The 17,183-nt window shown below is 43.1% G+C and overlaps 1 protein-coding gene across 1 annotated transcript in view; it reads left to right on the top strand.

Moving 5' to 3' along the window:
- Positions 1-5,908: 5,908 nt before the first annotated feature.
- The window catches only part of LOC126482249 (putative odorant receptor 92a), a 171,153-nt gene continuing 159,878 nt past the window's right edge, over positions 5,909-17,183 (top strand). The window contains exon 1 of the mRNA XM_050106229.1: positions 5,909-5,991. Coding sequence (XP_049962186.1) covers positions 5,909-5,991 — 83 coding nt within the window. The remainder of the gene's footprint in view (positions 5,992-17,183) is intronic.

Raw genomic sequence — 17,183 nt, 5'->3', positions numbered from 1 at the left:
GGAAAGGCACGGCTGATAGCACGCATCGTGGGCCTCGACGAATTGTCAGTTCAGTAATGGTGGGAAATGTGAGAGGTAAACACATCTGTACACACATCAAAGAAAAGTTTTGCATCAGCCCGGTTCCCAGAACTCCTGAAGATGGATGTTGACTGTGGATATTGTATCACAGACTCGGTCCCTTTTGACTATTCAGAGGTGTCACTAAACCCACCCAAAGACGTAAACAACCATTCATGAGCAGCGCCTATTATATGGAGTGGGTCCGACAGCCGATCAGTTCCAGTCATTCCACCAGGAAGGAGGTTCACGGCTCGTGTTGTTTGTAGTTCAACTATGTCTAGACGGTCAATGCCGCGGTTCGAATGCGTCCTCATTGTTACTTTGCGCCAGGAAGGGCTCTCAACAAGGGAAGTGTCCAGGCGTCTCGGAGTGTACCAAAGCGATGTTGTTCGGATACGGAGGAGATACAGAGAAACAGGAGCTGCCAAGGAGGTGCCTCACTCAGGCGGCCCAAGAGCTACTACTGCCGTGCATGTCCGCTACCTACGGAGTATGGCTCGGAGGAACCCTGACAGCAACGCCACCATGTTGAATAATGCTTGTCGTGCAAACAGAGGACGCATGATGCGCAACTTCACTCCCGACGTCCATGGCGAGGTCCATCTTTGCAACCACGACACCATGCAGCGCGATACAGATGGGCCCAACAACATACCGAATGTACCGCTCAAGACTGACATCATGTTCTCTTCACCGATGAGTGTCGCACCTGCCTTCAACCAGACAATCGTTGGAGACGTGTGTGGAGGCAACCCGGTCAGGCTGAACGCCTTAGACCCACTGTCCAGTGAGTGCAGCAAGGTCGAGGTTCCCTGCTGTTCTGGGGTTAAGCATTATGTACGGCCGACGTACGCCGCTGGTGGTCATGGAAGGTGCCGTAAAGGCTGTACTATACGTGAATGCCATCCTCCGACCGATAGTGCACCCATATCAGCAGCATACTGGCGAGGCATTCGTCTTCATGGACGATAATTGGCGTCTCCATCGTGTACATCTTGTGAATGACTTCCTTCAGGATAACGACATCGCTCGACTAAAGTGTCCAGCATGTTCCCCAGGCATCAACCCTATTGAACTAGCTTGGGATAGATTGAAAAGGGGTGTTTATGGACGACGGATCTACGCCGAATCGCCTTTGAGGAGTGGCACAATGTGGACGAACAGTGCCTTGATGAACATGTGGATAGTATTCCACGACGAATACACGCATGCATCAGTGCAAGAGGACGTGCTACTGGGTATTAGAGGTACCGGTGTGTACAGCAATCTCGACCACCACCTCTGAAGGTCTCACTGTATGGAGGTACAACAAGCAATGTGTGGTTTTTATGTGCAATAAAAAGGGCGAAAATGATGTTTATGTTGATCTCTATTCCAGTTTTCGGTACAGGTTCCGAAACTCTCGGAACAGAGGTGATGCAAAACTTTTTTTTGATGTGTGTATAAGGAAGCCAAGGCTTACCCTCGTTAAGCAGGTTTAGAGGGATGCGGAATCCTTTACTTGCTTTCACTTTCCGCTCCTAGTCCATAAATCTCTGTATATCCTACAAATCGCGTAAACTCGACGCTGACAACCTCACTCCTTCCGCTCCAACTTTCAATCTCGTTAACTTACCCCACCTACATCGACACATTCGACCAACTGCACACAATCACGCTCTGCATATCCTCTCCCGAGATAATTCTAACACACTCCCTCTCCCAGACAATGAAACAGGTCCTGACATTCCCATTCCTTCCAGACCTAACCCACTTCTTGCCCTCCTCCACATAAGGCAGTCTCTCACATCTCCACCCTCTCCTACTCTTTCCTGCTCATCACTATTCCCTAGCCTCTATCCTACTTTCATACATTCCAAATTCCTTATTTCTCCAACTCCCACCCTCACACGTTATACACACTCCCAAATACCAAACCTCTTGCTTCGTTGATACCCTGCACTTTACATCTTCACAACAAAGCAACCTCTCGTCTCCCAAAATATTCCCTAACGAAGTAGATCCTTTCGATTTTTGTGAGGTGACGGGATTCACAGTTTTATCACCATTACCATTAAAAATATCAACGTACCTGAAAATTGTAATTACTCACAAATTTCTTTCGTTAAGAAAAGGCACTTTTGCTCTTCTGATATCTCATCGTCTACAGTGAGGAGTGAAGGAATGAGATGACAATAAAGAAAACTAATTTGGCTACAACAGGCAGAGAATTAGGGACACTGTACTTGTCTAGCAACTTATTGACTTTATGCCGTAAACACATAACCAAACTGACTAGGACATACAATCGAATTTTGCACTTTTGTATGAGACATATTGCAATATTGCACCAGAATGAAATTGAAATTAGTTTCACTCACCGGCTCTCACCAAGATCTTACCGAGATTTTCGTTAGTTTAAGGTAAATACCAAAATTAACTTACGTATACTACTGACAGAAACAGTGAACCACCCAGATTGTGAGGAGCAAACGAAATGAAACTCAACGAGTTGAGAGGGTATGGGACGTTATTTCAGCGATTAGAAGATCGAGACAAAGTTACAAAGAATTTAGGAATGTCTGATCACTTATCAGTGTGACGTTGCACGCTCTAATTCATTAGGGTAGGGTGTCGCAAGGACATTTTATAGTCTCCTGAGGAAGGGTGGCCGGTGCTCGATACTCTGGAGACTGGATGTGGAGACGGGACGTGGAGCTGGCCACGCAGGTGTTTTATGGGAGTCGTGCTGACCACGAGAGTTCCGAACATCACGCAGGCAGTTCGTAGAGAGAGGCGCCGTAGGTAGAGTGTCCTGCTGAAAAACGGCACGACGGTATTGTCACATGAGAGGTAACACACGAGGACGCAAAATGTCTGTGATTCACCGTTGTGCCATCAGAGATGCCTCAGTCACTACTAGTCGCGACCTAAAGTGATACGTGATGTCTTCGCACTACAGAACGCAACGAGAAACACCACTGTGGCTCTCCATTACACTGTAACAGAGGGAACATTCAAAGGTCAGGGCCACACTCGTCAACGATGATCACCCAGGGCAGTGAAGACACGATTCTTCGCTGAACATGGCTGGATGACATCCGTCAGCGGTCCGTGCTTTCCAGTCCTGGCGCCCCTCAAAATGCAGCCTTCTGTGTTGTGTTCACTGCACCCTAAGCTTGTGACGGTATTCCTTAGTCCGTCCGCTATTAGTCTCCATTCTATGATGCAAAACAACACAGAATATTGCAAGCAGTGCATTAGTTGTTCTCGGATGGTAGGTGCAGATGTGACGGAGAGCTTGCTTCGCAAAACGACGACCTTCGCTTGTGGTGGTTGGACGTTGCCACCGGATCCCTGACGGCGAGCACACCCGATTTCACGCTCCCCTGCAGCCGGGCATCCAGCCACTCCACTGTCACCAGCGAATGCTCCACGAATCTTGAGACAGCAGGTTCGACCAGGTCACCACATGGAGACCCTCCTTTCAGTGTCTTGTCACCCACCGATAACACTGTGTCCGACTAGTATGTGGGATTCCGGGCCCTTCACAGTGGAGACATCTGACGCTGTTCAAGCCAGGGCTGCTGACAACGCTAGACACGAACAACACGAACAAACTCTGGTCGCCGTTCTACGGATCACAAGGAATTACAGCTCTAATCATATACGTGGCCAAGGGGAGTGCGGACCTTCTCGAAGTTATATTGACATCCGACGCTATCTTGTCACTGCTTCACTTTATTTTGAGGCAGTGTAGTTCCGGTCCCAGATTCGAGAGATTTCCCGTTGGCCTCATTACTGTCTAGCCTTATATTTCGCTGAAAAAATCTTGACAATGCAGTGGGTCAGAACTCGAATGTCGGCCGTTGTGGCCGAGTGGTTCTAGGCGCTTTAGTCCGGAACCGCGCTGCTGCTATGGTCGCAGGTTCGAGTCCTTCCTCGGGCATAGATGTATGTGATTTCCTTAGGTTACTTAGGTTTAAGTAGTTCTATATCTAGCGGACTGATAGCCTCAGATGTTAAGTCCCATAGTGCTTAGAGCCATTTGAACCATTTTTGAACTCGAATAATCTGATCTTATTTTAGGAGAAGAGAATGAAAACTTCAGGAATTTTTTTTTTTTCAAAATGTACATAAATTAATGTTCTGTGTGTCACGCGCGCACATTTAACTGGTAGTCCAATTCTGCCCCTACCCTACCCAGCAAATCAGGAGTGACGGTAAGAAAAGCTACTGCAATGTGGTGTCCCAAGCTTTCGAGGATCTGTGGCAGAGATGGGACGTAAACGCTATCCTCGATATAAACGCACAGGGAGTGGCGGACACGGCCTGTCCGTCGACGTCTCGTTCGGGCAGTCCCGTACACAAATGTGCCAGCGGCGAAGGATGAAATCTCTGCCATCAGTTTCAAATTGTTCACGAGCCACAACTGCAGTATGTCGGGATGCTGTTGACAGTTCTTTCACCAAAGAAGAAGGCTCGACAGAAACACCACTAGCGTCCTGTAAAACTTGTCACGGACAGCTCTTTGCACACTCACTTCTTTCCAATCGGCAACGAGCAGATTTCAGCACAAAGAATACCTTATCTGCCTGGTTCATTTGTTTGGTATGTATAACTATTTACCTATGCCGATTTTTTAAAACGTTTCGTGGCCTTTTTAAATACCTTACCTCTTTAACCGTTTCTCCAAGTTAATATTTTATATCTCCTCTGTTAACTTTAATAATGACACGACAAGAGTATAACGTTTTCTATTCAGACACTAACAAAATCTTACTCATCAATTAATCAATAACCTTTTTTAAATGAGTTTTAAATGCCTGTTGTATATGGAATTTGATCCGAAAACTGATTTTCAAGTGGAAATTGAGGAACTCTTCAGTCTGTACTGAGCTTCTGTATTTCAAAAGTTACGCAGGGTTGGCATCCAACTAAATTGTGAGATTGATTTCCTTTTTTCATGTGCACTGAACTAATAAATATCAGTAAAGAAATCAACTGAATAGGCGAAATCAGCAAAAGGAAACTGTATAACTATACATGGTACATCAAATAAATCAAAGTGAAGATGACGTTAAGCATCAATAAAATCTAAGATATTCTGAGATGTTTTAACATTATCGAAATATTTGGCCTTCATGCTGCGTTTCAGATACACCAGGTTGGACGTATTCAAGTAATGGAAGGGTTTCTTTCGGAAAGAGTCATCACAGTTTATCATAGTTTATTTCCATAAAAAAATAATACGAAGTAATTCACAACAATGCTATAACAATTATTTGCCGTTGCAGTTATATAATTTCTTAGTTCACTTAGAGAAACACTATGATGAGCTCTGTGGTGCAGTGCGCTGACAACAGAAGTCGTAAATGCTAGGAGCGCATTGAATAGCTTCGCACAAGCACACACGATTCACACAAACGAGGAATAGACATTGAAACAAGTTTGTCATCATCACAAGTTATTACCTTAAATAAGAATACTACGGAATGCCTTTCCCCGAAAGAAATTTATCTGCAACATCTCCTACATGAAGATAAGACGCCATAGATTGAAACACGCCCAAAGTGCGTGAACATTTAAGAATAAATATCAAATACAATAATGCGTCTAATTATAAAGTACAGTGCGCTGTAATGTGAAAGAAAACGCAAGTCATACAAAGAGCTGATGTCTCTATAGGTGAATCACAGGTTGTCTTCTTACGAACAAAGTAAACATTTCCTTTCTTCGTTATGGAACTGTTACAGCATATTTCTGCCAGAACTCTAAAAAAGTGCTTCACTGTTGTAAATAGCTTCATGGGATAAAAATGAGGACGTCAAGTACTGTAGAACTAAGTTCTTATAGAATATTGACCATGAACCCAAAATACATCACTCTCACTTTACTTAACCAGCTTAAGCTGACAGTTCTCTCATGTGTGATGCCTATGATAGACAGGTACATTAAAACTACCAATCAAATTAATGGACCACAGGAATGGATACGTATTACATTGAGGAAACCATTCAAGAGTAATACAGAAAAGGACAAATCTAATCTAATTCTTCATAATATACCCTATACCAAATGTATGGAAATTAGGGGGAGGGCGATGAGAGGGAAGGAGTAGTGGAAGGGGGGTCATAGGGAAGGTGGGGGGCGGGGGGCGGGAATGTATGATCTTTGTTTTGAGTATGGAGCTTTGTTACCATGAGTTCGAAGAGAGGTTCTGTCTGATTCTATGTAATATTTTTATACCTGTGTAGATTTACCACTATTTTGTCTCATTTTTATGAAATTGTTTTTATACCTGATTGTGTGATTTTACTCATGCTGAACTTTCTTATCGTGTCATGTTGTACTTAGCTGTCTATTACTTCTGATTTTATCTAATCGTTTGTACTTGACTATGTGTTTTACCTCTATTTTACGTCTGATCTTCTGTAATCTTTTATAGCTAGTGTGTTGGAGAGTCTTATCTTCATATGTCGTACTTTTGTAGATGTCTTTTTTTGTGTGTCTTGAAAATTTGTTTTTGTATTACTAGCGCCGTCGACGCGTTCAAAATTTGTTTCGTGGATTTGGCGAGTATGACACTGATATGATGCAGTTCAGATGGATTATTACGTCCAGTTCAAATTGTATCCTAAATATCTTCTTTTTAAATATTTTTATTTCTATTTGAAATACGTATTTTGGAATGCTTATAAAAAGAGAGAAAAAGAGAAAAATATGTCAAAGTTGGTGCTAGACAGGACAGTTCTGATAATCACTCTCTAGCCTCGTCACCCTAATACCTTCCACGTGCGGTGTATTACGTGAATGAAGTTCAGCTTCGCACTGCTTTACAAGATGTGTTTAACGCCAATGAACAAGTTTATGTGGCTGTCGTGATGGATATTATTACATAGCTTATTGGTGTATAGCAGCTATTTTTGTAATGTGGTACAGTTTTGTAATGGACAAAGTACTTACTATTTGCTTCTTGTTTTTTGGGATGATCTGATAATGAGCTTAGGCTCCGAATTAGTCATCGACTAACAAAGGAAACTGATATTGCAATTACGACGATTCCCTGCAATTTCTTGGGAAACCGTGCAATTGCTGGCGTCATGCATTCCAGTATGCTGGCAATTACCGTACAAGTTATTAACTAAACTGAAAGTAATTGAATAAGTATTGAGAAATAAAACCTATTCATGTGAAATACGATCCACATGAACTTTCCCGTTAAAAGAGAACTTATACTATTGAAAAGCATAAGGTGGACTAACGGACTTCCTGCACCATATATTCTGGTTAAACAAAGCAAGATCGAGAAAAACACTACTAGATTCACAAAATAAAATCGCTAAAATCCTCTGAAAAATTTAGAAACCCTACCACCGAAATTGAAAGTGTACCAGAAAACTAAACACGGTCATCCGTTAGGATAGCGACACCCCATCACACTCTAACATGAATTTACCACAGCTTCGACGCACACTCACCGGACGTTAAGCGCCGAGTGCGTGGTCGCGCCCACGGGGTAACGGACGTCCCACGCAGCCGAGGGGTCCTTCCCGCCACCAACCTAACCAGTGATCGACGAATACCGATAGCGCTCAAATTCCTGACTCAGTAAGGTTCGTTATCTACAATGTTACTACTACAGCGGAGAAGCATGTGCAGTGCTGCTCCCTTGTCGTTGTTGAGGTCTTCAGTCCGAAGACTGGTCTGAAGCAGATCTCCATGTGACTCTACAAGCCTCCGAATAATGACTGTAATCTACATCTGTCTGAATCTCCTTACTGTATTTGCCTATGCGTCTACATCTACGATTTTTAACCCCCCCCCCCCCTCCCCCCCCGCCACACACACACACACTCGCACACACACACACACACTCCCTATACTAAACTGGTGACCCCTTGATATCTCAGAATGTGTCCTATTAAGAGATAGTCAAGTTGTGGTACAAATTTCTTGTCCCCTTCTCCCCCCTCTCCCCGTTCTATTTCATAACTCCTCAATAGTTACATGATTTATCCATCTAATCTTCAGCATTTTCTGTAGCACCACTTTTCAAAAGCTAGTATTCTCTTCTTCCCTAAACTGTATATCGTCCATGTTTCACTTACATACACAACTGGCCATTAAAATTGCTACACCCCGAAGATGACATACTACAGACGCGAAATTTAACCGACGAGAAGAAGATGCTGTGATAGCAAATGATTAGCTTTTCAGAGAATTCATACAAGGTTGGCGCCGGTGGCGACACCTGCAACGTGCTGACATGAGGAAAGTTTCCAACCGATTTCTCATACACAAACAGCAGTTGACCGGCGTTGCCTGGTGAAACGTTGTTGTGATGCCTCGTGTAAGGGGAAGAAATGCGTACCAACAGGTTTCCGACTTTGATAAAGGTCGGATTGCAGCCTATAGCGATTGCGGTTTGTCGTATCGCGACAGTGCTGCTCGCGTTGGTCGAGATTCAATGACTGTTAGCAGAATATGGAATCGGTCGGTTAAGGAGGTTAATACGGGACGCCGTGCTGGAATCCAACGGCCTCGTATCACTAGCAGTCCAGATGACACGCGTCTTATCCGCATGGCTGTAATGGATCGTGCAGTCACGTCTCGATCCCTGAGTCAACAGATGGGGACGTCTGCAAGACGACAACCATCTCCACGAACAGTTCGACGACGTTTGCAGCAGCATAGACTATCAGCTCGGAGACCATGTCTGCGGTTACCCTTGACGCTGTATCACAGACAGGAGCGCCTGCGATGGTGTACTCAGCGACAAACCTGGGTGCACGAATGGCAAAACGTCATTTTTTCGGATAAATCCAGATCCTGTTTACAGCATCATGATGGTCGCATCCGTGTTTGGTGACATCGCGGTGAACGCACATTGGAAGCGTGTATTCGTCATCGCCATACTCGCGTATCACCCGGCGTGATGGTATGGGGTGCCATTGGTTACACGTCTCGGTCACCTCTTGTTCGCATTGACGGCACTTTGAATAGTGGACGTTACATTTCGGATGTGTTACGACCCGTGGCCTCTGCCCTTCATTCGATCCCTGCGAAACCCTACATTTCAGCAGGATAATGCAAGGCCGCATGTTGTAGGTCCAGTGCGGGCCTTTCTGGATACAGAAAATGTTCGACTGCTGCCCTGGCCAGCACATTCTCCAGATCTCTCACCAATTTAAAACGTCTGGTCAATGGTGGCCGAGCAACTGGCTCGTCACAATACGCCAGTCACTACTCTTGATGAACTGTGGTAACGTGTTGAAGCTGCATGGGCAGCTGTACCTGTACACGCCATCCAAGCTCTGTTTGACTCAATGCTCAGGCGTATCAACGCCGTTGTTACGGCCAGAGGTGGTTGTTCTGGGAACTAATTTCTCAGGATCTATGCACCCAAATTTCGTGAAAATGTAATCACATGTGAGTTCTAGTATAATATATTTGTCCAATGAATACCCGTTTATCATCTGCATTTCTGCTTGATGTAGCAATTTTAATGGCCAGTAGTGTACATGGCTACACTCCAGGAAAATACTTTTACAAAAGAGCTAGTTTTGACTTTATTCGACTATATTCCATTTTCCTTGTTTTCAATAATTCGAAAACTGTCTTAATCGAATTGTTATTATTGGTCGACTGCTGGTGTAAACGCCCAGAAGATGACACCTACGTCGGCTTGAAACCGGTTGGCGGTGTAATAATAATAATAAATGCGATTAAGACTGTTCTTGAATTATTGATTAATCGTACTAATCACTGCTTCTATCTACAACCATGTTGTCGAAAAATCCTTGTTTTCTTTTTGTTGATATTCATCATATATTCTCCTTTCAAGACACTGTCCATTCCATTTATCTGCTCTTCTAAATCCTTTGCTGTCTCTAACAGAATTACAATAACATCAGCAAACCTCTAAGTTCTTATTTCTTCTCCCTGTACTCTAACTCCTACTCCAAATGTTTCTCTGGTTTGCTTTCCTCGTTGCTTAATGTACAGATTGAATAACATCGGTGAAAGCCTACAACTCTGTCTCAATCCCTCCTTAACAAGTGCGTTCCTTTCATACCGTTTCACTCTTGAAACTGCGTCTGGTTTCTGTACAATTTGTAAATACTTTCTGATAGCACCAACGAGGAAAGAGACACATTAGCAAAGAAACTGAGTAGCATGCACATTAACATTAAATTCGCCATTGAATATGAGACCAACAACAGCATCAATTTCCTAGATGTAAAAATCACTGACAAAAACCATGAACATCATTTTGAGAAAGCCAACATCCACTGATGTATGTATCAACAGATCTTGTCATCCAAACCAGCATAAGATGGCATATTTTAGATCCACACTGAACCGCCTACACAAAATTCCTCTTGAACCAGATAAAGAAAAAGAAATCAATATTATTAAAACCATAGCCTCAAACAATGGATACAGCCCTCTCATGATAGACAAACTATCATAAAAAATCCAAAAACCATCACCCAACACAACTGTGCACCAGACAACCATGCAACTTGCACAAGACACAGTAGAAAAGAGCAGGAAATATGTTACACTACCCTTCTTAGGGAGCATATCCTATAAAATAAGCAACCTATTTAAAAACACAAACTTTAAAATAAGCTTCCACACAGACAACAAACTCCAGCACTTAGCAGTTCACAACTTAAAGAATAACAATCACCACGCAAAAAAATCTGGCGTATACAAACTCAGCTGTCAAAGATGCCCCTCTTGCTATATAGGACAAATTGGAAAAGGCATTGAGACAAGGTTCAAAGAGCATATAGGTGCCATACATTTGAACAACATTTCAAAATCCACATTTGTCATGCACACAACTACCAACAGCCATGGAATGAAGAGCATTGAAGACCATGTACAAGTACTGCACCATACTGAGAAAGGTAGCCTTATGAATTTTCTTGAGGAGAGTGAAATATATGTACATAAAAGCAAATCACCACAAAGTCTCCTCAATGAGCAAACCGAGTTAGCCAATGCAGCCTTTCTTCAAACTTTTATTCACCTGCTCTCCAATTTAAAGTAAAAGAAAGTCCACTTTTGTAATATTTGTAATATTTATAAATCCACATCCATCCCAACCCATTTGAATGTAAATAGTAAGTAACGTAACGTTACCAAATTCTTCATTGTAAGTAACCGAAACATCTTCCATTTAATAATAATAATTTGTTTACATCTCTTACAATTGTCGTGAGGCACAGTTACAATTAAAAAGACGTTGTATCACATCTTTTTTGTAGTTGTGGGGCATCACCACCCAAAGGAAGTTTCATCAGGTGGGGAAACAAAAAACGAAATGTAATGTAAAATGTGAACTTGTCGCCTGAAGATGCACCTATCGTTTCGAAACCGGTAACTGCGCTATTTAAGTAAATAAATAACATTGTAGAAAGTGGCTGGTTGTTGTAATCTTCTGTGTTAAGAGTCAACCTATATTTTGTAAATAGCCTTTCGCTCCCTGTATCTTATTCCTGCTACGTTCAGAGTCTCAAAGAGATTACTTCGGTCAATATTATCAAAAATTATGTTGCTCTTTCCTTAACCTATCTTCTAAAATAAGTCATATGGTCAGTCTTACCTCGTGTGTTCCTACATTTCTCCGAAACCCAGACTGATGATCCTGGGGTCGGATCTACCAGTTTTTCCATTCCTCTGTGAAGAATCTGTATTAGTATTTCCGAACTAAGATTTATTAAACTGATAGTTCGGTAATTTTCGAACCTTTCAGCAATTTCTTTGTTTATAATTGGAATTATTACGTGCTTGCACGGCGGAAAATGGGAGTGAGAATATCTGTAGAAAGGAGAGGTGTGACCTGGCAGCAAGTGGAGTAAGAAAAGTGGTGGGAGGACCGAGCCAAAAGGAGAGGACTCGTCAGCATCCAGACCCAGCAGTAGCTGGAGCGGGATTCGGATATAGATAGATAGATAGACATGCTTCTTGAAGTCTAAAGGTATTTCGCCTTTCACACCAGATGGAAGATTTCTGTTATGACTGGCTTTCCAAAGGCTACCAGTAGTTCTAACAGAATCACGTTTATTCCTGGGGCTTTGTTTCGACTTATATCCTTTAGGGCTGTATCAAATTCTCCTCGCAATATCATATCTCCAATCTCATTTTCCTCTATAACCATCTTCTATTATAATGCCTTCATCTCCCTTGCACAGACACTCTACGCAGGATGATCGTTAATACAACTGACAACCTGCAGGGACGGATTCATGAATGGAGGTGGAGGAGAAAACGTCCTACGAACATGTGTCCGGAAATGGACGGTGTTCGTCCAATGAAAGCTAATCGGCCCGAAACAAAGTGCAGAGCTGCACAGCTGCATCGCATGCACGTTACAACACATGTTCAAAGTGGCCTCCATGGGACTGCAGGTGATAGGGATGGTAGTGGTTGGCACGCAAGATACACATAAACGCACTTTGGCTTACGCCACGCTGTCGGGCCACACCAACACCCAAAAAGGGCTTGAAATGTTGTGAGATGCGGTTGGTGCGTGTGAGGGTGCTTGTTTCGGTACAGCCGCGCTGCCTCTCGACCGTCTCCATCTGTTTGGCCGTATACAGACACTATCTCTGTTAGTTCCCGGCATAAATAGGTGACCATTCTGCCGCTTACATTACGCTGCGTCAATCACACTGCCGCAATCCCCCTCCACCTCGCCAACCCCTCTGGAAACCTCCAAAACTCCCCCGCACCTCACTGATACACGCACACATTTGATATCTAATTAAATGATATGTTAATTAAATACGATGTTATTCAATCTGTATATTGAGCAAGCAGTAAAGGAAACAAAAGAAAAATTTGGAGTAGGAATTAAAATCCATGGAGAAGAAATAAAAACTTTGCAGTTTGGCAACAACATTGTAATTCTGTCAGAGACAGTACAGGACCTGGAAGTGCAGTTGAACGGGATGGACAGTGTCTTGAAAGGAGAATATAAGATGAACATCAAAAAAAGCAAAACGAGGATAATGGAATGAAGTCGAATTAAGTCGGGTGATGCTGAGGGAATTAGATTACGAAATGAGACACTTAGAGTAGTAAAGGAGTTTTGCTATTTGGGGAGCAAAATAACTGATGATGGTCGAAGTAGAGAGAATATAAAATGTAGACTGGCAATGACAAGGAAAGCGTTTCTGAAGAAGAGAAATTTATTAACATCCAATATAGATTTAAGTGTCAGTTTGTCTTTTCTGAAAGTATTTGTGTGGAGTGTAGCCATGTATGGAAGTGAAACGTGGACGATAAATAGTTTAGACAAGAAGAGAACAGAAGCTTTCGAAATGTCGTGCGATAGAAGAATGCTGAAAATTAGATGGGTAGCTCACGTAACTAATGAGGAGGTACTGAATAGTAATGAGGACAAGAGGATTTTGTGGCACTACTAGAAGAAGGGATCGGTTGGTAGGACATGTTCTGAGGCATCAAGGGATCACCAATTTAGTATTGGAGGGAAGCGAGGAGGGTAAAAATTGTAGAGGGAGACCAAGGCAACAATACACTAAACAGATTCAGAAATATGTAGGTTGCGGTAGCTACTCGAAGATGAAGAAGCTTGCACAGGATAGAATAGTATGGAGAGCTGCATCAAACCAGTCGCTGGACTGAAGACCACAACAACAACAACAACAACAATTAAATCGATAAATTAATCAACCCCGACCCTCTAGCAAACCCTACACCCCCTGCCTTCCCACCCCCAGTTTGCTCCTCTGTCCCATCTCGAAGTTACATAGCAAAGGATATACTGTCTCTTTATAAAATTCTGTTTGTAGGGGTTGGATCTCTCTTTTATTCGGTGGAAAAAGCTCGTCACTCTCTACTGTTTTGCAAGACGCGGGTCTTGCAAAATACATCGAAAAGAAGTAACTAAATAGATCGCTTTTTTATCTGTACCACAAGGAATAACATCACGAAATGGACGCCAACATAACCCACTGCACGTAATTACACCGTTAAATATCTTCCACTTGCGTCTTCGCACCGATCATAAGATAAGGCCAATGTGCCGGCAGCTGCATTTCTTCCCGCACACGAATCCAACTGCAGCAACCCTTTGAGCTCCGAATGCTGGACAGGTAGCCGCCAGTCACCTGCAGAGAAATGCGTTATACCAGAAGTTGGTTTCCTTTGAAATTTGATACGACACTAACTTCCTGTTTTGTACCCAGACACACACGTTCCACACCAGGGAATTGGAAGCAGCTGCTAAATGCGTTCGCCGTTCAGTGCACGTACCGACTGTGCTAGTTCACGATACCACCAAGAGGGGAAGCTACGAGAAGCAGTCCGCTCACCGTTCATCCCTCCACCCTGTCCCCTGCTTCCCTCCCTCCCTGTTCCTCTGGTCAGTTGGTTACTTCCTGTTGGTGGCGGCAACGAAGCATCAGGTGATGGCAACTCTTTGATATTGTTACCTCAGAAATTACTGTCGAAACACATGCTTGCCCCCTCTCTCTGTGTCTTTGTCTCATGTCGTTACTTCCTGATTTGTGAACCAATGTATGCAAACACACACAGACCAAGATGTCCTTCCCACGCCTCCTAACTCCCATCCCACTTCTCTATTGCCCTCGCCACATATGCCAACCTTGGACTGGTATTCGGTATATCGCTTTGTTCTCACACTGCCGGCCGCTGTGGCCGAGAGGTTCTAGGCGCTTCAGTCCGGAACCGCGCTGCTTCTACGGTCGCAGGTTCGAATCCTGCCTTGGGCTTTGATGTGTGTGATGTCCTTAGGTTAGTTAGGTTCAAATAGTTCTACGTTCTAGGGGCTAATGACCTCAGATGTTAAGTCCCATAGTGCTCAGAGCCATTTGAACCATTTTGTTCTCACATTTCCACAACTATGCAAACCTGTAGTGGATGGAGCAAACACATTTGAGAAGAAGTAGATAGCATCTGTCATGTGCCACACTAGACCCTCCTTTGTTTCGAGCGAAGCAGGAGATACCTGGTAAATCCCCAGCTGTGGATGTCTTGAGAATATCCCCTCACTATGTCAGATTGACTGACTGAATCATTCAATCGATACACTTTTTGTGCGTGCAGTTTTTCCTTGCGTCGTATTGGTGAATACTAGGATTGGTATATTCGGTGGGATTTGATGGCGCAACTGTACTGTTTCCAAACCCTTCTGGATTTTTTCTCTCCTTCCTATTGGTGGTTACTGGCATAGTTACACAATTTGATAGGAAGTCAGTTCCGTTGGAGGTAGCTAAAAATTTCAAATATTAGCTCAGCTGGACGCTATGTCGTTAAGCAATTTGTGGAGGGTTCTGATTGGTATGCGTGTTCGCAATACAACTATCGGAAACAATGAATTGATCAATCAGGAATTTCATGTTGCTGTCACAGATACTGGAGAGATAGTACTCTTCTACGTCTGGTCAGTTTCAAATTAACACAGAGATAATCCTGCTGGCCAGGTTGGTTAAAGATAGAGGAAGGCCATCTAAAGCATTGTTCAGTATCCTTAGCCAATAAGTTCAACGAAGGAGTGGCTCGTTTCGAAATAGAGGGCAGATATTTGAATCTCCAACCTATTCTACTAATTTGGGGCAATTTCGTGACTCTCATTCACATAGAGGGAGAGGCAATTCGTAACAAAATCTTACTTAATTTAAAAAAAAAGTGTTTCAGGTAAGAAACAGAGTTTTTGCACCGCCCCTCTGCTCACAGCTATGTCGTACACTAAGAGACAGTTATGTAGGTAGTGTAACAGGATTCACAATATGTCCACGTGTATACGACCCTCGCAAAGCAGTGGAGGAGGTGGTTTAGTAAAGATACAGAAGTTAAGAACCGTGCTGCAATGTCATTGGCTGATAGCATCACGAGGTTGTTGTGATGAAGCGAATTGTTTACATAACAGTTCTTCGAGAGTGGTGATTGGACCAGGAGTAATAGAGTAGAATGCGCTGATATTACAGAAAAACAGGTAAATTTACGAAAATTGATGGAAAAACCGCAGAAAATGTGGAGGGATGAAGGTACTTCCATGCTCACCTGGGTGTATGAAAATCATTCCATCCTCCGCTGATGCGATTGACAACTCATAATATCTGAGCTCTATGAGTTTAAGTCCTGCAGAATATCTCCTTGTTCCACATGCGATTATGCATTCTAAGTCATAAAAATGAATGAGGTCATCACCCTCGGATAGGTATTTGAAAATGCTCCACACTGTCGCAAACTCTCCCAGTTTCCATATGTTGTAATGTCTTCCACATTTTTAAGAAACACCACCTGCGTCTTTTATTTCAACCACTCTTTGTGTTGTGGAAGCAGCGTAGTTCACACCATGTAATGTCCGTCTTTCTGTGAGAGCCAGTTGATCAAAACGTGTTATTGTCAGTTAGCACCTGACACGGACCTCGAAGTCATGGTAGAAAAACAAAATGTGTGGCTGTATACACAGCTGTAGTAAAACACTGCTTCGATGTCTCACAGCAAAAAGCAACGTACTAAACTGCTTATGAAACGATAACACAAAAACCCTCTCCTTGTGACTGATAGTCGATACTGTCTTCCTCCAGTACAGGCAACAGAACTTAACATAGATCAGAGGAAGCGACTTCAGTCACTGGTCATACTCTCCAGTGGACCAATACATGTGTGTTTAATGGGTTCACAACATATGGTCGATGACAATACACAGACGGTATTTGTATCGCGATGTATCGGAAGAGAGAGCCATATAAAACCCGTATTGAGTTCTCTACCACTTAACATTACCAAAGATTTTATAGTTCGTAGTATTACTCCACTGCGTATAACAAAAATAACAAGGGAGAAAGAGAGAGAGAGAGAGAGAGAGAGAGTGAGTGAGATACTGTGCTGTCAACAAAGACTTGGACGCCATTACACTGCCACATTTCTAGCTTGGTAGCCACAGGAATATGGTAAAGGAGATTAGGTCATGTGCAGGAGTGATGTTTGTAGACAGTCATCCGACATCGATGAATTGTAGGTTTTATACTTCTTATTTTCTTTGTGCTGTCCCTGTATACTCTGTATGGTTACAAATTTCCTCCTGTACATTAGTGTGCTGTTTTTCCCGTTGTCATGTCTCTCTGCTTAGT

Source organism: Schistocerca serialis, chromosome 5, assembly GCF_023864345.2.
Source record: "Schistocerca serialis cubense isolate TAMUIC-IGC-003099 chromosome 5, iqSchSeri2.2, whole genome shotgun sequence".
Lineage (NCBI taxonomy): Eukaryota > Metazoa > Arthropoda > Insecta > Orthoptera > Acrididae > Schistocerca > Schistocerca serialis.
The sequence above is the reverse complement of the archived record's forward strand: the minus strand, read 5'-3'. Positions and strand labels throughout refer to the sequence as shown.